Genomic DNA, 27,477 nt, shown 5'->3' with positions numbered 1-27,477 from the left:
TGTGGCAGGTAAGACTATTAAAAAAAAAAATTAGATGATCCGCTTTTTTTTTTTTCAGAAACAAAGAAAATAATCAGTTGCATTGAGGGTGGCACACAACCAACACAGAAATATTCAACAGTTGCCTTTTGACAGACTTCTGTCAAGCTTTTTTATCTGTCACTAACACTGCAGGGTAGTAGATAGGGTAAGGTCACTTACMCTTCAGGGTAAGATAATTTGCTTATCTTTCTAAAGTGCATTGAAATCCTTTGCTGAACATATGAATATAGATTCCCCCCCCCCAGCCACCCTTCTAATCACCAGGAAATTGGGATGCTGTGTTGTGCTCAGGCTGCTCGCTGGATGGAGAAAGGGCTCTAGGTTCTGGGTATCGTCGTTGTCTTACAGAAACCAGCAGAACAGCTTGTGTCCGGCTAGTCCTGCGCCTCACCCGTGTGATGTGGCGGTACCCCGTATGTGCCTGTTCCCCACTTTAACAATCATCATCTAGTTATGGCTGGGAGCTGTGCGGACACCCACGAGGGCAGATCGGCGAATGCTAACACATGCTTCCCCGCCCCCTTCCTTTCATAACTTGTGATCGCAGAGCCATGAAAGTATGCGAGTCCCTCCCCCAGCGCGGACCGACTTCCCCGGGCATATGATCTGGGCTCCATGTCAGCCGGAGCAGGCAGCGCTGACTTCCCCGCCAGCGGCCGACGTGTTGGACTTAGCCAGAGCGATGACCTTAACAAAAGAGAGTTTCTATGGGGCTCCTCTACCCCCTTCTGAGGTGGCCAAGGCTGACATGGACAACAGCAGGGAGGAGGAGGCTATGCTGCAGTCTGTGGCAAGGACTGGAACAGTGGAGCCAGGCAAACAAGGGACAGGAAGGCTGGTCATGCACAGCATGGCAATGTTTGGCCGGGAGTTCTGCTACGCCGTGGAGGCCGCCTTCGTCACGCCGGTGCTGCTCACTGTAGGGCTGCCCAAGAACCTCTACAGCCTGGTGTGGCTCATCAGCCCTATCCTGGGCTTCGTACTGCAGCCCGTGGTAGGTTCAGCCAGTGATCACTGCTCATCTAGCTGGGGCAGGAGGCGACCTTACATTCTGGGTCTGGGCATCATAATGCTGTTAGGCATGGCTTTGTACCTCAATGGGGACGTGATGATCTCAGGTGAGTGAGGGGCGTGTGCTGTGCTGACAAAGTAAACTCATGCTAGCCTTTTCAATCCCAAAGATTCAGATTTTTCCCTCTTAAAATTGAGTATTGCATTACTCAGCTGCTTCGGAGGAGTTGAGGAAAAGTACGATCTTTATACCAGCTCAATCCTGATACTGCCTGTTACATACTGACTGTTCTGTAGTTTGTCCATGCGATTACTATGTACTGTATGTTGATGTGATTGCTCACCAGTTTGTAAAAGCCAAGTGCTGCTTGCRCCCAGAGGGTTTTAAGAACTAAAATACGTCATACTAAATTTAACAGTAGATGTTGCTTGTATAATGCAGTACACATCCAAACTGAATATGTATTAATCCCTATYTGAGATGTGTTGGCATTCAAAATATATACCTGTAATTATTGCAGCACTGACTTGACTCAGGGACGTGTTGTGTTTGTGAATAAGAGAAATCAACAGCTTTTTGGAAGCTGTTGCAATAGGAATGTGCAAAATCAAATAGGATTGACATCCCTAGATGCTGTTGGTATTTCAGTTGCAACTTTCTCAGTCTTGATGTTGTCATTGTGATTTGTCAGTGTGGGGAGGAGTGTGTCTTTATAGATTGATTTATCCTCTGTTCCTGGGTATCATTGATGTATATACTGGCATTCATGTGCCCAAAAAAGAGATGTCATAGTTAGTTTGTGATCATCTGAAACAGTGGAAGGATGGGATAAATAATGTGAAATAAAAAAAGCAATACAAAATGTGATTGAGGCTACTAGAGCATGCAATGCATGTATAAAGGAAAAAAAAAGAAAACTTAGTGATGCTCTTGACTGTGGAGCTTGGAGTACCTGGAGCTTGTGCTGACCCAGGGCAGTAAGTCTCAGCCCTGCACAAACTCAGCTGTGCTTCTTCTCGGATGTCAGCTGGCACAGGTGGATACAGCTCTTGTGTCACTGCTCTCCCATAGAGAACTGAGAAATGTTTTTATTTGGAAGTACCAAAAAGGATAAAAATTGATTTTTGACCAACATGGCACTGTTGTATACAGAAAAATACTTGTAAAGCAAGTGAAAGTTGTCAGAATTTTTTTTTTTTTTTCTTTTTGTAGCTTTCATCACTGAGAGAGACAAGCGGCAGACATGGGCAATAGTCACTACCATGGTCGGAGTAGTGCTTTTTGACTTTGCAGCTGACTTTATTGATGGCCCAATCAAAGCGTATTTATTTGATGTCTGCTCTCATCAGGAAAAAGAGAAGGGTCTGCATTACCATGCCCTCCTTACAGGTACTCGGATCCCTTCTTTTCCTCCCTACCTGTGGAGGGAGGGGAAGGCAATTGCATGGATTTTATTCTGACTGTGTTTCTAATCTTCAATGAACTGATCATCTGATCCTGCGTTCAGTCACGAGTCTTTTGTTGCTGGGTTTTTACTACTCCAAAGAACAGCAACTTGTGATTGCTGCTACAGCRGTTCTGCTGCAGAAGGCTAAATATTTACAGCAACATACCCGTGGTTAAATTAAGAGCAATTAATTGTTTTAGAAAACAAAGTGGTGTGTATTTACTTTGTTCTGATTTTTTAAAAAACTTTTTGGTGAAGCAAAAATTAAGGAATGCAACTTGTTTCCTTGCCACAGAAGGTTAAAAATAAACAACATTTTGGCTCAGTATATGACACAGAGCAAGCGATACMCAAAGTTGTATGGTTGGTTTGCATTTGTCAGCAATGCTTCAATATATACTAGCTTCTTGTATAAAGATAGAGACCCTGTGTAAAATTCATAGCTTCATAACTTTCAAAGAACAACATTGAGTTCAGTCCAGGCCCTTGTTTCATTTCATGGCATTTAAACATGTTTTGAAATGTTGCAGTTACGTGGTCCAGCACCTTCTAAACCCTTCCTGATAGTTAATTGCTCTTTTCTTAAAATCCTCCCGCGATAGAGATTCTCTAGCCCCTATAAGGCAAGCTATTGCTGCACTTCACTGGCCTTACTGTAAGGCAGTTTTCCCTTAAATCTAACCTTCATATCTATTCCCTACAACTTAGATTCATTGCTCCTTGTACTATCCAGAGTAGACACAGGAAGTATCCTTCTTTTTGCCTTTCTTCTCTAGCTTCTGTTTCAGATACTGAGTTATTTTGGCTCCCAGTTTAGTTCCTTCTTTTTACACTAAATATCCCCAAGATTTTGCTCATCACTTTTAAGGTCCAAACATGAAGCCAAATATTTTGCAGYTAAGGACTTATGATCACTGAGAAGAGATGCTGCATGTATCTGATGTACAACACTCCAACTGCGCATTCCAGTATCATAACTTTTAGTCAAAAGAGTATATAAAGATCTCAAATATAAAACTTTGACCACTGTGCAAAAATTTAGTGTTGTATTTCTTCAAGAAGATAACTACCAGCTTAGTTGCTTTTCGTTAGAACAAGCACAGATGCAGTCCCTCTGAAGCTCAGTAGAACGAGCCAGGATAGAGCCCCTCTACAGTTCAGTGGGACACGGTGAAGGAAGGCCRTAATCAGACCCAAAAGGGAAGGAAGTACAGAAATCGCAGAATGAAAGTACAATCACATGGTTACTAGGTCAAGCAGAGGTAGGTCCTTTTACCTCCATTTCTTTTTTGTTCGGCAGACTGGTTCTGCCATACCCTGTCTCAGTTCTCCTAGGCAGAAGAGTAGAAATACTTGCCATTCCTTTAGATGCTTCCGTGCTGGTTGACATTTCACACCGTTCAGAATCACCTGGTTATCAAGATGTCAGGACCGTACAAAGCTGCTTCCGGGACCAAAGCTCTGTGCTGTACATGATGCACATTTTCCTGTGTTACTGAAACAGCGTGCACTAATAACAAAAAAAGAAACTGTATTAAAAAAAGCTGAATTCTAATTTTACTGACTTCAAGAGACAAGATAGTATTCTCTTTTTTTTACTCTGATTTTTGTTTCCTGAGATGATGAAAACAAGTAAAACGAAATTCACATTTGTATGTGTTCTTTTTTTTTCCTTTTTCTAGAGATAAGGTACTTGGATTGTGATGATTACAAAGAAATGTTTTTGATTTTGTTTTCTTTTTGAAAATTTCACATGGAGGCAGTATTTCTGTTTGTGCTCATCTGTATAAAATATGTTTTACAAGGTTAAAGTACAGATAGCCTTGATATAATACAAAAATTCTATTTAGTCTGTTCTGTGAAATCTTTTATATTTATGGCACACTAGAAACAAATGGCTGTGGAGTTTTGTTTTGTATTAGGCATTGTTTCAGAGAGAAGAAAGCCTCAGAGAAATGTTTCTGAATAAGACTCAGAGAATATTTGCTACAAAAGGRGTAGAGAGCCGTGTTGCTATATGCTCAGCCATTTCATGGAGAGCTTTGTCCACCGGAACTGGAGAGGTTTTTCAGGACACATTTGGTAATTGTTCACATGTGTGATTAGCTCAGTGTTCTTCTTCCCACATTTATTGATATCTGAAGGGCAATTATTCAGTCATTTCTAGAGATCATGTTGAGCATATCATGTATTGTTCATTTATTTTAAAATTGCCAATAATTTAGTTTTGTCTTCCCTGCTTTTCTTTTTCTTTTTCTTTTTTCTTTTTCCCTGTAGGTTTAGGAGGAGCCCTAGGTTACCTGACAGGTGCTATGGACTGGAGTCAGACTATACTGGGACATCACTTGATATCGGAATTCCAGGTGATGTTCTTCTTCGCAGCCTTAGTTTTCCTAGTCTGCCTTACTGTACACTTGTGCAGTATCCCTGAAGTCCCTCTCAGATATGACAGTGAAGAGACCAAGTTCTTGTTGGAAGTGGATGAACCTTGTCAGTATAACTCCATACAGGAAATTAAGAATGGTTGCTTAAAATCGGCGTGTACTGAAATAAAGRCTGCACCTAAACCAAGGAAATCCTCTGGTCCATCCCATACAGAAGTAAGTGCAGAGGTGGTTTTGTAACCCATATCATTTCAAGCTTGGAGACCATCAATTACCCTTTTTTAATTACCTACTGCTGACTGTTTGAAATGGAACCCTATCTCAGAAAAAAATCCTCCACCAAGATGAGTCAGCCTCTCCTTGGCCTCCTTTCTATTTTGTATTTATACAGCAATTTCAACAGAAGAGACAGAGACAGACTGGTCGTGCAGATTTTGAACATTTTGCAGGGATGAGAGAGAACCAGATTGGAGTTTCTGCTCTGTACTGACCCACAGCAGAAACTCCTCATGCATGTTTCCTCAAGAGGATATAATTTGTCCTTTAATCACTGTAGAACTCAAAACATATTATGTACAATAGCTAGATATCATTAATCTTTGATTTAAATCTGTAGCTTCCATTAAAGTTAACAGCACCTACACATATAGTATATATGAAGTGTTCCCTACGCCGATAAATGTTCCAGGAACGCTGCTGCTCAGCATTTCAGCAAGTACCTGTTGGCAACACTAATTCAGCTAAAACTGCTGTTCAGCTTTGCAGCAACACTGCCTCCCTTCCAAAGCTTTGGTTTTCTATTAAGATGTTGTAGTTGTGTCTTTGGGAGAACCACTTTGGGGGGTGGAAGGGAGTAGTGAGTACTTGCAAATCATCACTGGCATTTTATTCATGCTGCATTTTCACAAGATGTTACTTCAATCTAAGGCAACAAGGAAAAGGTGAATCTGCCTGAAAAATACCTAGAGATCACATTTTGAGAATAGTCTTAGGAACAGATAATAGTTTTTATTGTTTTGTTGATGGTTTGCAGTGCTAGGAATCCTGACTGCACTTTCATGGTATCCTAGGTAAGCAAAAGCTAGTAATRCACGTTTGGTTCCTGGTATAACAGTAAGTAACAAAACAGTTGTCCTTTGTTTTAAATTCACTTTTGATCTCTTAGCATTATGGACATCTATCCCCRAAATAAGTCTTGGGACATCAGCTAAAAAAATACTGAGAATTTGCAGATGGTTAAAAGTTAGAAACCTAAATCCATGTTTAAGCTAAGAACAAAAGRGATTTATTATCTTTTACTCTTTATCATTTCCATTCTAGTAGCACTTAGTATTCCTAACCAAAATGACAATATCATTACACCAGGTACTACACAAAGGTGGAATAAAAGGTAAACGCTGCCTGATGAGACGGCCAGACAAACCCAACAGGGAGCAGGCAGCAAAGCAGTATCGCTGCCAGCAGCCAGCAGAACACCGCCGGCGCTCCGCAGCGCTCCCTGCCCTTCCCCGGCTGGGGCCAGCCACAGCAGGCAGCCCCCCTCGCCAGCGCTGTKCGCCCCGAGCAGCCTTAGGATTGCCGGAGGTGCTGAATGCCGTGGCACTGTTTGACCTGCGCAGGCTCTGAGGTGAAGGAAGATGCGCTAGGAAGAAAGAGCCGCTCCAGCGAAAACAAGGGGGGCAGGCTATGCAACGGGGTGAACTCGTTCCTTTGCAAGAACTGATCCCACTGATTGCGGGGCTTCTGACACCCCCAGTAAAGCTTTGCTGTCCCCTCTGCTCTGGCTCGTCCCGCCGCCCAGGCGGTGAACGGCCCGTCCGAGGCCGAGTGCTTTGACCCAGCTAGTGTTTCTCTGATGTGCCCGGGCTGCTATAAATTCTAGACACTCTCTCACTGCAGGAACGGCCTGTCTCGTGTGGCACATGTTTTCTGAGTTTGTTTATTACTGTAATTGCTTCCTTGAAAAAAAAATGGTTTGATTTCCTGCTTTTCTGTGTCTCYTTTTTTGCTGCAGGCATTAGGGTCCTATTTCTTTTGAATTAAGGACTGTGCTCTTGCATGCTAATAGTCCCTGTAGTTATTTAATGAGATTTGACTTGTTACAGTAGGAATAGACATCCAAAATGATTCCATTTTTGTTCTTTAATTTAGTGACAAATTACTCAGGACCTGCTGCCATAAAATATAAGTCATATTGATTCCCATGTATCCCTATGAGGCTTCCTTAGGCCTTGAGTTATACTGATTTTATAGAGAAAATGGTTGGGTACTCTGGGCTATTGAAGGGTAAGTCACTTAAACAGAGGCCTGAGCCAAACTTCAGCTCTTCATTTAAAAATCTTAGTGCAGGATTTGTGTGTTGGTATATATTGAATGTATGCATTAAACATTTGTGTTTCCATTTCCACTTTTGAAAATATCTGAATAGAAAACAACTATTTCTGGCTGGTTCTCAAGTGATCATTTGTGATTTGTGATTRTTACAATAGTGTCCTCTGTAATTACCTGACCCTTTGATTGGAAAGGCTGTTTTAAAGAACTATGTGTAAGAGTTGAACAAGTTATATATGCCAGCTCAAACAATAGTATCCTTGAAATAATGAGTTAAGTTTGACTTATGAGTCAACATGTTTTGTTTTTTATTACGATAGTACAATAGAAAGCTTACCTTATTTAAAATGCAGATAAAAGTGACAGTGATGCCAAAACAAATTCCAAGGGATTTTGACAATATGCAGCTCAAGGTAAAAGTCAGCAACTTGAATTTTGACATTCCTATGAGGATTAAAAACCTCTCACTGGAGCAAAGTATTTTCCAACCTTTTACGTCGTGATTATTCATAGAACAGCTAGCAGCATAACCTAGTTCAAAGGACAGCAGAACTGTGAAAAGTAACTTGAGCATCAAAGATGGGAAAAATTTTCATCGGCTTACAGCAAATTTAAGATAAAATTCTGCTTTCCAGTAATGAACATAACTTTTTTGGTTCTTCCACATCTAATGACTGTATAACTCCCCTTACCAACTCTCCCAACACTGTTGACTCTAAACATTACTAGAAAAAACTGGAAATGTTCCATCACTCATAGACAGAACAACAAAATGTTTTTTCTTTAAAAGCAAAGAATCATGCAGGAGCTTTAAAGTAGCAATATTTGTAAGTCATGAATGTGTGACAGCACACCTACTGTATTAAAAATGCAAGCTCATCGTACTTAATATACAAATGAGATGATGAATGGGAGAGAGTCTTTGGGTCTAGGGCTGAGACCGAGGAGGAAGGAGATAAAATGGGGTATTGAAGATAGTAAGAAACTTTATTTTTCCATCGGGAAAATTTTGTTGACCAGTACCTGTAATGTTGTGATTTTGAACTGACTCTTTTCTCCCATGGGACGAGGTGTTCGGGTGCTGGGACTTGCATCCTCTGGGCACTAGGATTCTGGATGGTGCTGCATCTCCCGGGATGTATCAGTCTCTCCCTGCTTAATGGGGAGTAGATGGTGTGTAATGTATCGCATGGTAAAGATGCAGCAGAAGAGGTGAAGTTTTCCAGGGTGCTTAACACACTAAAGGGAATGGAGCAAGGTCTCAGAACTGCAGTATTCTTAATTCGCAGAAAATATTTTGATTTAACTTTTTTTCCTCCCCCGCCCACCCCCCATGGTAGCTTTAAATTTTCAGTGGAAAGCTGATTGTCTTCATGAAGAWTTTTTTTTTGTTTTGAAACTCCAATTTTCCTCTGAGAATCTATTTTGTCAGAAAATTTTCACTTGAATCTACAAGTAAATAATAATCCTACTGATTGTTTGTAACAGCAGGAAMTGTTTTTATCCTTAATGATGTACTCCAACTCTCCCAATGTCTCTGTGAATCTTTCAGATGACTTTATTAGGAATTGGCTCTGACAAATAGAAAATATGTGGAAGGGCTTTCAGTACACCCAAGCAATCCTTTCTAGCAAAAACAAATAGAAAACTTAGGAATTCTGGCATTTAAAAGATGGTGAGGCTTTCTCYATTTGTTGTGAGCTATTTTATTAGCCATTGGGGCAGTAATATAGTATTATTGTTAAGTAGTTTATTGTTAACTAGTGTTAAATATTTGTGTTTAGACTCAGCAGCAGATGACCCTTAAATCGCTCTTGAAGACACTTTTAAGCATGCCATCCCACTACCGCAATCTGTGCGTGAGCCACCTCTTCGGATGGATGGCTTTCCTGTCCAACATGCTCTTCTTCACAGATTTCGTGGGACAGGTAAAAATATAAAATCCTTTTGCTTTTCTTTACGTGTAGCATTTCATGCTCCGTAGGAAAAAAAAAAGAAAAAGAGAGAATATGTTATAAAGTTGAAGAAATAACAGTGATGTCAGAGCCGGTTGTATCTGGAGCGCCCAAACAAGCGTTCTGTAAACTAGCTGATTGCTCTCAGGACTCTGTTGGGCATCAGGCTTTCTGCGTTTATAAGGGTACTCGTACCTATTTCACGGCTCAGAATGAAGCTCTCAGAGCCGCTCCAAACACATCTGTCCTCCGTTCTGGCTTCAGAGACGGGCAGGTTTCCCGACTGAAGAAGCACAGATGTTGCTCAGCCCTGCTGCCCGCTGCCCAGCACCGCCTGCCCGAGCGAGGCCGTCCGTCTGAAGGCGGAAGCGTGGCAGCCTCGCCGGCCTCTGCAGCTCTTTGCGTTCGTCGAACTGCTTGGATCTGCAGCCCGAGGCTCTCGTCCCCTTGATCAGTTTGACTGTCCCTGCCGTATCTGTTTAAACCCTTCCCTGGATGAGTCCCTTCTGCCAGTAACTTGCCTTCACGATACTCAAGTCCTCCCTCTACTTGGCTGTTCACAGGCAGTGAGACTCTGTGTCTTTTCTCAGTGATGCTCCCCTATCCGATCCTGTCTGCTTCCTTCCCTCCAGCACCAATCCTGTCACTGCCACTTCCTCTTTTCTGTGGTTTCCACACATTATCACATATTTCCTTGCCTTTTTCTTTTCTCTCTAGGTGAGAGGGAATTTTTGTTTCCTGCAGTGTATATGAACAACTTTAAAGAAAAAAAAATGTTTGCCTGGATAAGAAACTGAATAAGAAAATGACTCCCAGAGAGACTGAGTAGAAAAATGAGTGTATGTGGGTAAGCCTGGAAGAGAAAACAGAACAAAACAAAAAAGATTTGAAAAAAAGAAAAAATGAGAGAGAGAGGCTAAGACAAGAAAGGAGGTGTGGAGGAAGAAGAATGGCCCAAGGATGAGAGCCTGTGTTGGGGTGCCGTGTAGCCCCAGTAAGAAGATATTATATACATGCAGCACATTCTTGCCTTCTTGATCTCTGTGGTCTCTTTCAGGTTGTATACCAGGGTAGTCCCTACGCACCTCGTAACTCCACGCTTTACCTTGCCTATGAAAGAGGAGTAGAAGTTGGATGTTGGGGACTATGCATCAATGCAATTTTTTCGTCGCTCTATTCTTGTAAGTACTCTGGAACGTACTCCAACATTGTACTTTGAAACAGTGTTTAAATGTGTTTGCCATTGTTTAAAAGAACAAAATGATCCCTAATTAACTGTTTTTTCACACTGAAACTTAAAGAAATGGTGCGTTCTCATTATTGTTAGAAACTTGTCTCTCAATGTGAACAATTCCTGACCAGACCTCATGACGTGGGGTCATTTGGGGGGTAAGGCATTGCTCTATGTGTGGACTGACTCTGAACATTGAAAATCATCCTAAAGTTAAATACTAGGGTGAAATGGATGCCATGAGCATCATTCTAAGATGCTCTTTACATAGCAGCATGTAGCTATAGGTTCTCAGAAGGCCACTCTAATGCTTCTTCACAAAATAACTTTTTCACAATGCAGTAGAATTTCTTGCCAAAAATATGATCCTTACTCTGCAGAATTGCATGTAAGCATGCTAGGCCAGTTCCCCGGATAGATCTTACCATAGTTCTTACTCAGGATTAAAAAAAATTACTTGCTGTCCAAAAAATCTGATTAGTAGCATTTGGGGGGGATAAACCGAGCATCTAAAAGAGGCTTGATGGAAATCCTTTTCCCTTTGGATCTTAAATAAAGGCATTTGTGTAGCACCTTTCTCAGCTCTGTGAGAGGTTATTGGTAGGTGCTTGTGTTATAATCAAACAGTGAATTGCCAGCCAGGGCAGTTCTTATAGAATACCTGTTAACTAATTCTTCTCTGGACTTGCTTAACTCAGAATAAGAGTATTCTGAGTTTTTCTAGAGAGGTAAGTCAGGAAGAAGTATTCTGCTGCAAGTTTATACTCACAATTATTTGAAGCAACTTCCAAAATCTATAAGATTTTTCCTTTCCTTTTATCTTACAAAAGGAAACCTCTTATAAGTCTCATCACCATTTTCCCTTTCTTTTTGCAGACTTGCAGAAAGCCCTTCTGCCATATATAGGGTTAAAGGGACTCTATTTCACAGGATACCTACTTTTTGGATTAGGCACTGGATTAATTGGCTTATTTCCCAACATCTATTCCACTCTGGCTCTATGCTCCCTCTTCGGTGTCATGTCCAGCACGCTGTACACAGTGCCATTCCACCTCATTGCAGAGTATCACAGGGAAGAAGAGGTGAGTTCAAGGCCTACAGAAGAATWCATTTATATCTGGCAAGCTCTGTTTGGTCTGTTTGGGGAGAAAAATTGATAGAACTGGAAGAAAGATTTTAGTAATAATTTCAAGCTATTTATGGTGACACAGATGCTGTGAAAAGAAAGTTTCTGACAGAGAGTGCTTCAGGACTTTAATTAGCCGTATTAACATTATAAGCTAGGTTGTAGCTATATACTACTTTTTTGCTAAGGTCCCATTCCAAATTTTCCAAATTCAGTGATGTGTTGAAACAAACGACTATTTATCATCACAGTTGAAGCAAAGGCAATCCCAGGATGCGTTCAAGCAATACACAGACCACAGGGCTCCAGTCTGGGGTAAAGGGCTGCTGTCCTGGGGATCAAATCTAAACCACTGTTTTCGTACGCAGCCGTGTGCATGCGTGTCTCTGTTTTCAAAAGCAAAAGGGAGGTCTGGGGCTCAGACTGAGTAACCCTGCCAAACTTGGGTTCAGGGAGGCTTAACCTGTTCATATTAGTGGAGGACTTGACTTTTGAGTCCCTGGAGTTAATAACCAACCTGTAAAGGATGACAAAAATTTTAATTGACTACAAAGTGTTACAAAAACTGTTCGCTAATAAAAGTAGGCAACTCAAGTGCAAACAATTTTATGTAGTTTAGTATTAAATTAGATGCCTACAAGAATATGTTTCTTATATGAGAATAGCCATTTTTAAGAAAATTTACCAGCTTGGAACAGAATATTTGGTTGTTTCAGTTCTGTGGTTTGTGCCTGTGCCTCCAGTGATAGATGCTTTAGAGGGGTGTGTAAGAACCACCCCAGCCTAGGGCACGAAGAGACCATCAAGGGCTTTTCTCCTGACCAGGCAGAAGGGAGTTTCTTTCCTGTGGCCTCATGCCTCAAAATAAATGTTTACCCCTTTTCAGACATGTTTCTGTTTCCTGTTTTGTAACCATGCCATGTTCTCATTTCTCTAATGTCCGGAGTTGGTTTTTGGTCCTCCCCAGTGTGAAATCCTGCTTCCAAAGAAAATCTAGAAGAACCTGCATCCCTTATGTCATGTTACTGGGCACAGCAGGATCTTCATGTCATGTAAAGTCTCCTTTAGTGGTACTTGCTTTGCAAAGTYAAATGCAAGTACATTGCATTTAACATGATATAGAATTTCATGTTAGATGTGATATTATCAAAATTAGGTTTATCTCAAACCTTCTATAATGGACAAGATAGAAAAAATAAAGAGGAAGCATCAAGTGCAAGATTGCATTTATTTGCACATTCACATAATTGTACTCAGATCTACTGGTACATAAGGACACTGGGCAAAGCCCTTCAAAATAGTTTTAAAAATACTGTCTTTAAAGTTTGAAATACCTCAGATGAAATGACATTGTTAGACCATATTATTCCCGAACATAAAGTAGACAAAGAGTATTTTCCACCAGTATGCATTCTACCAAAATCACATGCTGGGTTTTAAAGTACTGGCCTTTTGATTCCTTTGTGTTCCCTAGGATCCAAATTCAGTTTTGTGTACTGGATTTGGAAGAGAATAGCTGTTTTTCTCCAATACTTTTTGAACTTTGTGCAGTAACATCTCAAATGCAATGTAATAAGGTCTTGGGGAAAACAAAAAGCATCCAAATGACAGAGCATTTGGATATCAGGAGACAGCAGCTCACCTACCATAGAGCACGGAAGCTCTGTCTATTACAGCGCACTCAACAGCCTATGCAACAGGAACTGTAAAGGTGTGAACTATCAAATAATTTCACAACAAAACCAGAATAATTCTTTCTCGGGGTAGATGCTCATKTATGATAAATGAAGCCGGTTGCTCTGCTATGTAAATCACTCAAATGTCAGTAGTTGATAATGGATTTCTGTAATGTAGAATCCTAGTCTGGGCATTGCTTTCAAGTCTTTTTCCCAGCAATAAAACCATTATGTTAAGATGTTAGTTTTGAAGTGTTTTTTGAGCATTGAAGCATGACTTCAGAGCACAGTGCTCCATGACAAGCAGTTCTGATCTTCATGTGCGTGGGATGTGCGTGTGTTATGACTCTTCTCAACATCCGTTGCTGCTCTCCTTTAAGCATGTGAGGGTTGGAGCTAAAGTATCCTTGACGGGGTATTCTGTACTGTGAAACTCTCTCCTTGTGCCRGAGTTCAAATAGACCCAAACTTCAAGGAAAAGGTAATATTTTCTCACCAAGTTTCTTTTCTTCCTCTGAGAGAAAGGATAGAGGGAAACATAGTTGATGGGAGAAAGGGGACAGTTTGAGGGGAGCTTGGACAGTCATCGTTGCTTGTAAAGGCTCCGAGTGCGACCTCTGAGGGCTGGCAGAATGAAACCAAGGCGGAAAACAGAGACCTGTTGGCCTGTCTTGCTGCACCTGGGGGTCACGACAGGAGCGCTGCCTGTAAGCGTTGGCCGAGAGCTGCCGGTTAGTAGCGTTCGTATTTCACTGGGCTTTGTTTTGTGTTTCTTTGCAGAACCTGAAGCTGCCGGATGGAGACCAAGCCAGGGAGCAYGGGCGAGGGAAGGGTATTGACTGTGCTGCGCTCACCTGCATGGTCCAGCTGGCCCAGATCATTCTCGGCGTGGGCCTTGGGCTCTTGGTCAGTGTTGCCGGCAGTGTGGTCACTATGATTTCAGCATCTACCGTGGCACTGGTCGGCTGCTGCTTTGTTGCTTTTTGCGTTCGATATGTGGGGTAGAGCAGTGTGAAGTGCTGGAAGAAATTCACCGCCGGGGAGCGTTTTCTTTCTGGTTCAGTAGCACTGGTGCTGTTGCCACACTGAGATTGCTGGCACGTCCTCTTCTTTTACCTCCTTGGAATGGTTGCAATTCCAGAGCATTTCTTATCCACAAAGTGGAGACTCTTGGTGAAGCTGGCAGCCTAATGCCCTCAGACTGAAAACTTCTGTATTTTGACTGCTTTATTACCTACTTCATACTAACCCCAATGTATTAATTCACTTTTACACATTAAGGCTTGTATTCCTATGGTATCCTGATACCCCATATGAGTTGTCGTTAAGATACTCCTTATTAGGRATTTGTGGAAGTTAATAAATGAAGTATGTGATAAATTGAAAAAGTAAAAATGGACAGAGTTAGGATGAAGGCTGTTGCTTATCGTATTTTTAAACTATCTTTTAAGATGGAGCTATTCCCTTTAGTAGACAAAAGCTGCAAGAGGATCAAACAGGTGYCAAAGGCCATAGTGCTCTGATGTTGTGATTAGCAGTATTGTTAAATGGGATCAGTTACTGCCCAGCTACTATCAGAAGCAGATTTGGGTATGAGAGGTGGTTGGAGTTTAAGGAGGATTGAAAGCTCCTGCTTAAAAGCATAACCTATTACAATAAAGCAATTATTTTATACTGTATCCTGCTGCTTATGTATAAATGAAAGGAAAACACTAGCTGAGCTGGTCATAAAAGTCTGCCTAAAGATGCTCTGCAAATCCATGTTTAGGCACCTAAACAATTCATCTACAGGAAGCAGCTACAGTTTCTTCATTCTTGAAAAGTCTGGCCACTTGACCTCAATACTTCAGAATAATCTAGGCCAAAATAAGAATTTTATGAATGGTTGTAAGCCACACGAATCTTCATGTTGGGTATTACAGTATTTACCTTAATTAATGTAGTGTGTCTGTTTTCTCTATATTCCTGCATGTGTCTAGCTTTCAGTGAAATGTGTTTTGCTCTCTATAGAATATTGTAATTTAATTCTATTCTGCAAAGCACTATTATGAATTGTTGTACAGATGTACCTCTAACCAATACAGTAAATCTTGAAGTCAAATTATTTGTATTTAAGTGCATATGGAGCTTCATTCTTATTTTTATGATATTGTCAGAATTTCAAAGATCCTGTGTTTGTGAAAATGAAATTCTGTATTCATTCTGTGCATCCTCCATCCTGGAAATTTTCAAATCCATTTACTATGTTATGTGCTAAGCTGCATGTAGTCATCTGCTAATACAGTATTACTAATGAACAGTGACACAGAGAAGGATTGTTGCCAGATGTTTCCTGAAATGTTGCACATGTGTAATCAAGGCTGTTCAGTTATCCTAACTGTTGGGTAGGGTGGCTCTGCATAAACAGGCAACTCTACATATAAATGGTTAATTTGAGCATGAGGATGTCTCTGCACAGGTGCACCAACTTCATCCTCTTTTTTTGTTTGTTTTTGAAGAGTATGGTGAGTCATTTATTCTCAGGAAAAAAAGAGATCCCCCTTAGAGTAAACTCTTACTAATTATAACAAGCCCATGGAAGGCTCATCTGCTTTTCCATGTTGATGATTGTGTCTCCTTGTACGCTCAAAACAAGGCAGACCTTACCTATTCCACAGCTCCTTCCTCCCTCCCTGTGAAAAAGCCATGTTATGTGGCTTCTTTCATTTTGTGGCTCCTTGTTAGTCCCTCTCTTGTCACACCCCTTGATGTGAAAAGCTTGCAAGAGTGAGCCCCTGGACTGTGCTCAAGCCCCTTTGTAGATGCTGAGACGGGCTGGAGCACAAGGGCCTCAAGGACATATAAGAGACAGTAAAAAAGTGCAGGACAAACACCTCAATTCAAACATTACCATCGTTAACTCACAAATTCACCTTAACTCAGCAGATCTCACGAGAGGAGGAATTTTAAAGGGAACTGTAGGATAACTAAGAGGATAATAACTGTAGGATAGCTCTGATGCCAGTGTGAGGCCATGGAAAGGAACCTTGAAAYGTTCACCTATCTCTTTGTCAATACTTTAAGGTTTAATGCCATCAAAGCATGAAAATCTGGATGGTCTGCACTCTCTCTCTTCCGTTACACACAGAGAAAGCTGGCATTGATGGAGACCTGTGGACTGACTGTAGATCTGTAGCAACATAACAAGAAGTGTGAACCTGTGAAGAGAAGGGAGATGTGAGCATCATTTATCAATGGTTCTGTTTAGAAATCTGTTCAGAGGTGGCTGTTTCAAGGGATGAAGTTATCATATTTCTCATGATCTTTCCTTTTAAAATTAGTTGCACACTATACTATAAGGAACAGAATTGATTTCATTTTTCTTTGGAAGTCTCCCTATAAAAGCTAGCTAAATTTGTTTCCAAATAATATTCAGCTTAATGAGTCTTTCTCAAAGTAGCAAGCAGCCAGAAAACTAAGCACTATGTTTAAAAAGATTTAAACAGAAGAATTATGATGATGCTAATTGTGAGGCCAAAAGTGTATTTCAGATGCCAGTGAAAGCTATTTAAAATGTTACAAATTCCTGAGAAGGAAGAAAGTAAATATTTCTAATAGCACTAGAGGTATATTACAGGCTTTGAGGAACTGCACTGTGGTTCTACTAATTTTAAAAAGTTCTGTGTTTTCTGTACTAAATGAATGAATTTAGACTTTGGATCAAATTATCAGTGTGATCAGTTATTACACCTTCTATCAGCTTTTATTAAGATGATGCAAGTGTCTAAAGATCACTGAGTCTGGTCTTTCTTATCTAGTTTTGCTTTCCTATACGTAAGAAAATCTGTAGTGCATTTAGGCAAATGAATAAATTTAGTTGAAAAAAAGAGAATTTTGAGATAATCAAGGTTCCCTCCCTCCCATTTCAACAGAAATAGATAGTAACAGCTGAAGGAAACAAAGCAGAGAACAAGTCAGCTGTCTTGTCTTCCTGATCCTTTCTTTTTTTTCCTTAGGAATGTGTATCATTTGTTCCCCTTTAACAAACTGGCCGGTCATACAAGTAAAAGATTCAAGGAAATTTATGTTCTCTTGYTTAAAGTACTTGCAGTGTTAGTAATGCCACAGTTATTTTTTCCAATTTTCGTTCTATCTCTCACAGTGATCTCATTAGGTTTCTTTGACTTCCTTGAAAACTAGCAACTCAAATGGCTTGTGGGAGACACTTCAAGATAAAACTACATTAGTCAAGATGAATCATAAATGTCTCTTGCCTTGGCAGACCTCTCGGTTATAGCATTGGTGTCTGCAAGTCATTACGAGTCCCTGTAACATGTCAAAAGATAGAGAGAAAGTGGTGTAACTAAGAGATGTGCCAGTGACAGAATTTGATATTTCTGAACTGTAGATGGGTTGCTCCATGAAGGAAGAGGGTGAAAGCATTTGCTGTAAAATTTCTTCAAGTAATTTTTGTCGTTATAAAGCTATAAAAATAGATCTATAGAATAAACCATTTCCCTCTTAAGTTTCCAGCATTTGTTTCTCATTTCCTAGCTGCTGCTGCTTTGTTTAAGCAGCAAACACTTGGGGCCACTTGTCAAGACTGAACTGTCAGAAAAACTTCTCAATTCTGGTGTCTTCTACGGAGTACTCAGTTTCATACGTTGCTTGTTTAGTTACGCAAAGTATATTGCATTTCTATTAAGTTCCCTTTTGAAAATGAATTTATTAGTCCCCCTGTATTAATATTTTATGTGTGTAGCAATGATAATGCCTTCACGTCATACAGAGACATCAAACCGAGTATTGCCTTGTGTTTGCTCCATGCAACTACTTGCGAAGAAGGAAAATAACAGTTCAGTGCTCRCCACGCCTGACTGCCTGAGAAAAGCACATCCTGTCTGTCAATTTTAAGTAGAGATCTATTAGCTTTTCTAAAAAATGGGCAGTTTTTTGAAGAGCGAGTTACTTAAGACTATGACTGCGCTCCAAGGGAGAGAGGGTTTGGGGCTGCTGCGTTAGCAAGGATCAGTTAAATACTTCYGAAAGGCAGGGTGCTTGTTTGCCCCCCAGTGTTCAATGACATTATAGCACTTCTCCAGAGCCTCGTAGCTGCCTTTTCTTGCATGGCTTTCTAACCTGAGTACTGAGTACTTCTTCCTTTGAAGTTTCCTTATAACAATGCTGTGTTACAGTTCAGTTCTGTATCTAAACAACAAATCCAAGTTTCCTTGCTGCTACCTCTAACCCAGCTACATGATGCCGATGGAGACACTGCTATCTGGATGTGTGGCCATCAGAGTCCACCGAGGACACATGTAGTGTCTGACCCTGCTGGCCTCTGGCCCGCAAGCCTTCGGCAGCCGTGGCCACCGTGCAAAGTGGMTCACAGCTAAAGCTGAGATGCAAACCTGTGGTGCAGCTGCCCCTTATTTGTTCTGCACAGGAATTTTTGTTGTTCTGGTTCCTAACAGGTAAGGTGCATTGGGAAGCAAGAGCAGCAGTAGTGAGGAGAGGAGGCAGCATCAACTTCTTGAGCACCTGTGTTCTCAGGTCCCTCTGTTCATTAGTGCTGAGTGGGAAAGGGAAAAAATAGCAAGAGCACGAGATCTGTGTAGTGGCATGAGAAAAAGCGGAAGGTTGTGGCAGTGGTGTCTCTTTTTAAAGGAGTTGGATGCCTGGAGTTGCATGGTTGGCAGATTGCCGTTTAAGTGCCGACGTATCCCAGATGCTTTGCTTTTCATTTCAGTGTTCAGGTCTGAGACTTTTAAATACAAGAAATATTGCTTTGCAATATGATTTGCAAGTTACCAGATTCCTTAGATTTTAGGGGCTGAAGATGTACTTGTTTCTTTGATAAGTGCTGAGATTCTAATGTAACATTTGATCCCAATAGCTAGAGCTTTAAAAATACATCCCAAATACTCTTGAACTGGCATAGCATTGCAAAACTTTGCAGTAAAACAGTTGTTAAAACTATATTTATCTCTGAGAGAGATTCTGAGTTATGTTTATGATTTCCTTTAGTAATATTTGACTTAGAATGATTCTATATTGTGTGCTCAAAATGCAATATCTTATTTTCTGTCCCTAAAAATATAATCCCCATTCTGAAATTCAAACTAGATTCTTCTTCTTCTTGTCATTATTGATGATCAGCTGTACAGGTTCAGCAATTATTCAATACAGCAAGTATGTCCTGAGAGCTGTGGGATGCTTGTCCCCTTCTGTTCAGGAACTCTTTGGTAGCTCTCTACCCCTGTATAAATCACTGGATTTGCCTGTAAGTAAGGGACTGGAGGTTAGTAAAGAATGTCTTATGAGACAAAAGGAAGAGTGCATTTCCTCTGAGCCCCTCCGAATTGTTTCAATAGAAATAAAAACAGTTTTGAAATTTAAGTATTCATAGGAGATGATCTGAGGAGAAAAAAATTTTAGAGATTTTTCAGAATAAATGTCAAACAATGCAGACATATGCCAAATCTGTTGTATTGGAATAAAGACATATTCATAGCATTTTATCTGCCATCATAGAATCACAGAATAGTTAGAGTTGGAAGGGACTTCTGGAGATCATCTAGTCCAACTTCCCAGCTCAGAGCAGGCTGCCCAGGACCCTGTCCAGACAGCTTCTGAATATCTCCAAGGATGGAGATGCCACAACCTCTCTGGGCAACGCTATCCAGTCTGCAGCCACCCTTACAGTAAAAAAATGTTTTTTATGTTCAGATGAAGTTTTCTATGTTTCAGTTTGTGCCCATTGTCTCCCATCATGTCACTGGGCACCACTGAGAAGTGCGGTTCTATCTTCTTTACTCTTGTCATCGGGTATTTGGCCCACCATTGGCCCATTTCTCCACCGTACTGAAGTCCTTCTGAATGGCAGCACAACCCTCTAGCATATTAACACCTACTCCCAATTTTGTATCACCTGCAAACTTGCTGAGGGTGGACTCTGTCCCTGCATCCGAGTCATTAACGGCAATGTTAAACAGTACTGGCCCCAGGATCAACCCCTGAGGCTCGTGGCTGGTCACTGGCCTCCAGCTGGACTTTGTGCTGCTGATCACAACCCTCTGAGACCAGCAGTTCAGCCAATTTTCAATCATCTACCTCACTGCCCTCTTATCTAGCCCTTACTTTATCAGTTTATTAATGAGGATATTATGGGAGACAGTGTCAAAAATCTTACTAAAGTTGAGATAACCAACATCTACTGCTGTCCTCCCAACAACCAAGTCAGTCTTCTCCTCATAGAAGGCTATCAGGTTAGACTGACACGATTTTCTCATCATGTTAACCCTGGGGTAATTATTGGTACCTATAAATTGTCAGCAACTTAATTCTCTCAGCTTTAGGGTTTAGCCTGAAAAGAAAATTGAAGGTATTTTATTTTCAGATTTCTTATCTGAGCTGATTAGAGCCTCGTTCGCAAATATAGAGAGTAGTCATTTTCTGCCAGATTCCAATTTTATCTAGCATCAGGTTTGATGTGATTTTGGAACAAGAGCATGGAAAGGTTCATTGAGCAGTGAAACTAGAAGTCGGTGTTGAATAGCTAATTTGATCATTGTGCAATAAATGTATTCATTCAGTGGGCCTGTGCAAGGAATGACACAGGCTCTCATGCAGAAACAGTCATTGTCACTAGGAACTGATGTATAAAGGCTATTTGAGTGAGCTGCCTCTACTTTGTTATTTCCCACAGTGAATAACCTGCAGTGGGTCACCTTAACTTTCTGTTAGCACTCCCCTAAAAAACTAGGTTCCAAAAAAACTTGCACAACTAAATAAATGGCTTCTATCTCCAGCTGGTGTTTTGCCCAATTTACTCTGGCATCCTGTAAGAGTTTGTATTTTATAGTTAAGTTTTGGGGAATTACTCTGAAGCAGCTTGTGAATATAGGCTGAGAAACCTGCAAAGATGTGAAAATTTGTATGGATCAGAAAGAGCCTATTGTAAGGAAAATAACTCCTTGCAATTAGGGAACATGTTTATGGCATGTTAACAACTCCACTTTGGCAAAGAAATGAGTTAACTGATGGTGCAGCCTTTTCCTGGAGACCTTGTCTCAACAGCTACTGCACTGACTGCTGCAGAGAAATGTTATTGGAAGAGACTCTTATAACTGAATGATCRTGACAAAAAGATATTTTCAATAGCCCCTTCCAACCAGACTAATAAGAATTCTCTTCTGAAGCACAAGAGAAATAATTCTTACCAAAAACTGCAGAGCCAAGCTTTCAATCTAGCATCCTTGAACTGAACTGCACCCATATATATCCCTGTTCAAGGTCATGGACACCCATTAGATCAGAGTTTTCTGTACAGGCTGACTCAACTGACTAATCAAATTATAAAGCAGAAAGTAGTGAAATGGGATGAAGGGTACTGGATCTTTTCCCGTTAAAGTGAGTGCCAAAATAATTCAAGGAGAAAGTCACGTAATTCTTCCATTGAAGAGATATTTCAAAGGATAATCTGGAGATGTAACTGGAGGTTGTTATCATATTAAGAGTTTGCTTAGTTATTTGGAGGTAAATATTTAGAAGTCCTTAAGCACCCAAAGTGAAGCTAGTGCCTAGTCAGAATATCAAGGCTTTAGAGGTTCCTCCAGGTTGTCACTAGAGGTCAGTCTGCACCGTTGGGTTCCTGTCCTTCCTTCACAATTTGGACCTCTCTAACAGCACCYCAAGAGGAATCTCTGGCAGAACAGGCCAGATCCTGAAAATCCCTTAAGAACTGTCGATATTGTTTTCAATCCTTCAGCGGTGTTTATTTCAATCCATGAAAAGGTGATGGTTAGAAATGAAAACATGAACATTTGTAGGAGACAGGAGTATTTTTAGAGAGTGTTGTATTAATTACTTAGGACTCCTGCCCCCATGGCCCTGATACCCACTAGGATTTGTTGCTACTTATGTGTAACCTCAAAGTTGGAGCTGGGAAGACCCTCTGCTCTGGCCGGATGCCAGGTAGGTGTGCACCTGCAGGGAGACAGCCCCAGGGCACGCAACGCACAGGCCGGTCCCACCACCTCTGCAACACGGGGCCCGGTTTTCACGTGGCAAGAGCCGGGACTCACTGCACACATGAAATAAAAGCCCCACACAGGCATGATCCCTGCACACGCACAGCCAGAGCGATGCTGGACACGCACAGACCAGCTGCGCAGCCTCAACTGCAGGTCAGGCACAAAGCAGCACTTGACCGGTTGTGGATGGGTTGTGCCTCTTTCAAAGGGCAGATCCACGACCTAGATCTAGTGGATCAGAGGCTTAAGGCAGAGGAGTCCTCTAAGTCCAGATTCCAGCCCCTCTCTATACATGCAGGATTTTCTGCTGCTCTTTGGGGTAATTTGCCATATGTAAGGTTTTTATATCTTTAGTGACCAGATATTCGGGGCTTGCTTTGGTCGTGGTATGTTGCTGGTGTTCTGAGCTAACCATGGGTTGTTCTGAGTACCATCTGTTTTATAGTGTTGTGTTGCTCACTTAGAATTATGTGTAAATTGATGTCCACAAAAGGACATGTATTCTGTTACGCTGAACACTGCAGAAAACATCCTTTAGGCAGTTTGCTAACCAATGCTATCAGGCTGTGATTTAGATACCCAGAAACTTTTTATGAAATGCACAAGACCATTTAAGCATCTGAGGATAGGAATTAAGCATCCAGCAAGCTGAGTAGAAACTTTAATGGTCAAAAGCAAACACTAAGAAACGAATCTGGTCTTAAGATCCATCGCCACTCCTTAATTTAGGTCTGTCGGAGTTCTGAAGATAGGTGTTCACAGCCTCTTGCTCTCATATAACAACAACCATGAAGCTGTCATTTATCTGTTAGCACAAGCATTAGGGCTTTCTCCTCAAATATATAAGACTCAGATGCATCCCTTGCAAATCCTTTGACACATTAGGCTGCTAGATTTATGGGGCTGGAAAGCTCTCAGGCTGTGAAAGCAATCTCACATTGCATGGTGTACTGAAATATTAACTGAACCAGGGCTGGGAGCAATAACAAGTCCGGTGTTTTACAGTCCCGTTACACTGTCAGGTGGTTAATCATTGTCCTTGGAAACAGGAAACCTAGAATCCAGACCTGGATCCAATTTATGTTGCTGCATTTTATAGCAATTTACTTATACAAGAAAAAACATCCTGGCACTTTCTCTCTGGGGCTCACATCTTAACCACTAGGCTGCAAAATAATGTTCAAGGGTTTTCTTTCCCTTCCTGATCCAGGTGAGCAACTCATGCAGCATGAAACAGTTTCAAGCCAAACAGTCTGAACCAGTCTGCAGTCTAGGAACACATGGCAGCCCAGAGATTCAGTAATGCCCCAGGGATGTGGAAGGGGGGGAGTTTAGTCTCCCGGATTGTGAGCAAGAGCTCAGAAGACCACCAATGTAGTGTTTGAAAAGGGAAGGGAAGAGAGCACAGGCTGCACATGCATTGAAGGCAGGAGAGCAGAAGAGTAGCTAGACACGGCTGCAAGGAGATGGGGGGGGGGATTAACTAAGTTTACAGCCCCTCCTAACAGCAGGGCCTGAGAGCGGGGCGCACGTGTCGGCGAGCAAGGCTGCTCCCTCAGCTGAGATTCGCCCTGCCGCCAGCCCTGCCAGAGGGATCACAGGGAAACGCACACAAGGCGGATGCCATAGACTTAAACAGATTCAGACATGCTCAGGAGCAGACTTCTAGGCACAAGAAATTTTACTGAGCCCCCCACCCCACCCCCCTTGTAAGTACCTACAGATCTCAATCAGCAGCTGCTCGGGATTTAGGAACCTAGAGGGGCACAGTGCTTAGGTCCCCAAGTTCTTCTGTGCATATAGCTTCACACAATGGTTTTCAGAGTCTCTGCATTTGTACAAGTAAGTCCTTCAGCTGCCAGCTCACCTCCATGGTTCTTCTCCAGCCACCTTGCAATACTACAGCATCTTCCTAGGTAGCAACGCCCAAGGTTGCAGTAAAAGTCTCCACTGCCTTGAAAAAGAAACAGCAGCTTCTCGTTGCAAGCAGCAGAGCCAGCAGCTTCCAACCCAAACCTGAATTCTACAACGGGAATTATTGATGTACAGTAAACCTAAAGGAGTCTGCAAAACATAATTGCCACTAATGGCAATGCAACGTTGACTGGACAGAAATAGCAATTTTAGTTTGAATCAGTATTTAGAGGTGAAAAACAGCCTTCTGCAGAGACGGTTTTTAGCAGAGTTGGACAAATGCTGGAATTTGGCTGCAGGTGCAAGGAGGGGGAGAGTAGAGAGAGGTTACAGATACTGTGTTCATATATTCATCCCCTATGCAGTTTTGAGGTATTAATGAACTTGCATTTTGGTGGGAAAACCAGAACTGTTCAGTTTCTGCATCTTTTAAAGGAAGTATTTTTGACCTTTCAGTTTAAAATTAATGTTAATAATTAATATTAGTGTTTTAATTTTTAAAAACCTTAAAAAGAAAAAAGAAATACATAGCCTTGCCATAAGAAGTTTCACAGCTTGAAATGACACTTTTATTTCATGCCCTTAAAAGCTCACTTCAGACCAACCCCAAATTATTTTCCCATTTTTTCCTTTGGGACAGTCAACGGGACAATCCCCTGTCCCTGCCCTTCTCCCGTGCGTGACAGCAGTGACCTGCAGGCTCTGAGGCTGCTCACACCTGAGGATTTGAGCATGCAGTAACCGAAACTCTGGCAAGTATCGATGCAGACCCCTTACAAGCAGTCTTGCAGAACATCGGCCTTCGTGGCTCACTTTTAGCTGAGCCCAGAAGTATCCTGGAGTAAATAATTTGAAGTGCCTGCTTTCTCCACCCTCCATCTCCCTCTCTTTATTTACAATCGTGCTGATTACCTGGAGCGAATTACTAGTCTGAAGCACAGCAAAAAGAAACCCTGGTGCTTCAGGGCCCYGGAGAGACACCTGCCTTGCTGCACACGGCTCGGGTGGTGGGTTTCCCCTCTGCAGCTGGGGAGGAGGCTGGGGACCACGATGCTGGGGGGACTCACACCTTCCYCTCCCAACCCAGGCAAAGCAACACCTCTCCCCGCAGCTGAAAGTCCCATCCTCGGGCTTCTCCTTGGCTCCCTGGTTTGCTGCGTATCCTGCCAGCGGTGATAGGGAAGGTGGAAAAGCAGATGGGGGGGGGAGCAGTGCTTGCTCCTCTCTTGCTCTGCCAAAGTCTGGCAGCACTTTCCCAGTGCCCTAAGAGAAGGGAAAGGAGCCAAACCTGAGTGAGCAGGAGACTCGGACCCGTTTGTCCCAGCTGTTCCCACGGGGGCAGGTGTGCAGTGGGACATGGTCCCAACCCTGTCCTCGCTGGAGCCCAGGGAGCAGTGGCTACAGCCAGGCTGGCACCGCTTGCTGTGCCACCCTTCAGCAGCAAGAAAGCACCCAGCTCCCTCCCCACAAAACACATGTGCACCCTGGGGGGTCCCTGGGGGACTGCTGGCCCCTCGCTGCCTGCAGCTCCAGGCTGGAGTGCAGGTGGTGGGCACAGCCGAGGCTTCCCAGTCTTCCCCATGGTGCCCTGCACATCCTCCGTGGAGCCAGCAACTTGGGCCCCATTACCCTCTCCATTCCTCTTCCCCAGGACAGGTGCAAGTGCTCAAGATCATCTCCTAGAGACATCCCTATTCCCTGGGCACCACAATCATCTCCTTTTCTTGTTCTCTAGACACTTTCAAGTGGACAATTTCCATTAACAAGCCTCCAAGAGCAGGCACAATCCCTGAAGAGCATCTCCCATGCGGAAGTCCTCCTTCACCCATGTCCCTCCCTCCACTTGTCCCTCCAAGGAATGCAATGTCCCAGGGCCACATCCTTCACAGACCCCCTCCCCCTCAGTCCTTCTCTCCCCTCCCCCCCCGCCAGTGCCCACTGCTGCTCTCAGCAGCGCTGCTCAGAGGAGCCGGTGGGCAGCATGTCGTAGCGGCCATTATAGACCACCACCCCGGGCGGGTAGTAGGCCAGCTCGGGCTGGACAGCCACACTGGGCGAGGAAGCAGTGATGGGGTGGACAGGCACCAAAGCATGCAAGGCCTGCTCCTCCTGCTCAGGCTTGGTGGTGTCGGTGAAAGGGCGCATGGTGGTGAGGGAAGGTGAGGTGATCCTCCAGAGGAGGCTCTTCAGTGCCTTGCGAAACTCCCGGCGCATGAGGCAGTAGAGGATGGGGTTGAGGCAGCTGTTGGAGTGCGCCAGGCACACACTGATGGGGAAGAGGTACACTTGGGAGAGGAAGTACTCAGTGCTGAAATGCACCACATTGAGTTTGATGAGGACGCCCCACAGTGTGAGCGCTTGGTTGGGCAGCCAACACAAGAAGAAAGACAACACCACGATAGACACTGACTTGGTCACCTTGGAACGGCGCTTGGTGCTGGGGCCGCTGCAGGAACTGCCGACATGCTTGTCGCTGATGAAACGCACCAGGAGCAAGTAGCACAGGCTGATGATGGCCAGTGGCACCACRAAACCCAGCAGCACCTTCTGGATGTGGTACAGCCCCAGCCAGAACTGGGCATTGCTGCTGCGGCCCTCAGGGAACTTCAAAAGGCAGAGTACATCATCGAAGACGGTGGCAGTGGTGGAAAAAATGGCATGGGGCAGGGAAGCCAGGATAGCTGACACCCAGATGAGTGCACAAAGCCACTTGGCAGAGCAGCAGCCRCCCAGTGGATCACCTCGACGCTGGTTCTTCAAGGCTGAAGCCACAGAGCGGTAGCGAGCCACACTCATGGCAGTGAGGAAGAAGACACTGGCATACATGTTCATGGCTGTCACATAGGAGACGATCTTGCACATGGCCTTTCCGAAAAGCCAGTTGAAGTCCAGTGCATTCTCCACTGCCCAGAAGGGCAAGGTCAGCACAAACTGGAAGTCAGTCACTGCCAGGCTGGTCACAAAGAGGTTGATGGAGGACTTTCTCCAGCCTTGCTTGCTTTTCATCAGGTAGAGCACTAGCAGGTTGCCCACCAGCCCCAGGGCACACACCACGGAGTACACCAGGGAGATGATGATCCGCAACACGTCGGAGCTGTCACCCTGCATCCCGTCGGCTCGCTCCAGGTTGATGTTCCTGAGGAGCTGTAGGAAGGACACGTTGCTCCGGTTGCCCGTCGGGGCACCCTCCAGGAAGCTCAGCGACATGTCCCAGGCGTCGCCGTCCGCTACCCCCTCGGCGCCGGCGGCCGGCGAGCAGGGGCCGGGCTCGCAGGGCTCCGCCATCCCGCGCCAGGGCGGGCGGCGGGTCCCGAAGCCCCGCGGCGGGGCGCGCAACGGGGCGCG

General features: G+C 43.2%; 2 protein-coding genes across 3 annotated transcripts; one reads left to right on the top strand and one right to left on the bottom strand.

Moving 5' to 3' along the window:
- Window positions 1-386: 386 nt before the first annotated feature.
- On the top strand, window positions 387-15,314 carry SLC45A2 (solute carrier family 45 member 2). 2 transcript variants are annotated; one of them, XM_085326302.1, is made up of 7 exons: window positions 387-1,160; window positions 2,267-2,443; window positions 4,779-4,864; window positions 9,001-9,144; window positions 10,229-10,352; window positions 11,279-11,484; window positions 13,985-15,314. In XM_085326302.1, exons 1-7 carry the CDS (start codon window positions 602-604, stop codon window positions 14,207-14,209), a joined length of 1,521 nt encoding a protein of 506 aa, XP_085182428.1. In that variant the 5' UTR covers window positions 387-601; the 3' UTR covers window positions 14,210-15,314. The 2 variants fall into 2 exon arrangements, with proteins under 2 accessions (XP_085182428.1, XP_085182427.1); XM_085326301.1 differs by having other exon boundaries at window positions 4,779-5,101.
- Window positions 15,315-16,332: 1,018 nt separating this feature from the next.
- Window positions 16,333-27,433, bottom strand: RXFP3 (relaxin family peptide receptor 3). The gene is made up of 2 exons (XM_085326303.1): window positions 26,072-27,433; window positions 16,333-16,401 (listed from the first exon to the last, which is right to left on the bottom strand). Exon 1 carries the CDS (start codon window positions 27,415-27,417, stop codon window positions 26,080-26,082), a length of 1,338 nt encoding a protein of 445 aa, XP_085182429.1. The 5' UTR covers window positions 27,418-27,433; the 3' UTR covers window positions 16,333-16,401; window positions 26,072-26,079.
- Between the last annotated feature and the right edge of the window lie 44 nt (window positions 27,434-27,477).

Source organism: Rhea americana, unplaced genomic scaffold, assembly GCF_003343005.1.
Source record: "Rhea americana isolate MKP2758 unplaced genomic scaffold, rheAme1 scaffold_13, whole genome shotgun sequence".
Classification (NCBI taxonomy): domain Eukaryota; kingdom Metazoa; phylum Chordata; class Aves; order Rheiformes; family Rheidae; genus Rhea; species Rhea americana.
This window is presented reverse-complemented; position numbering and strand designations above follow the sequence as displayed.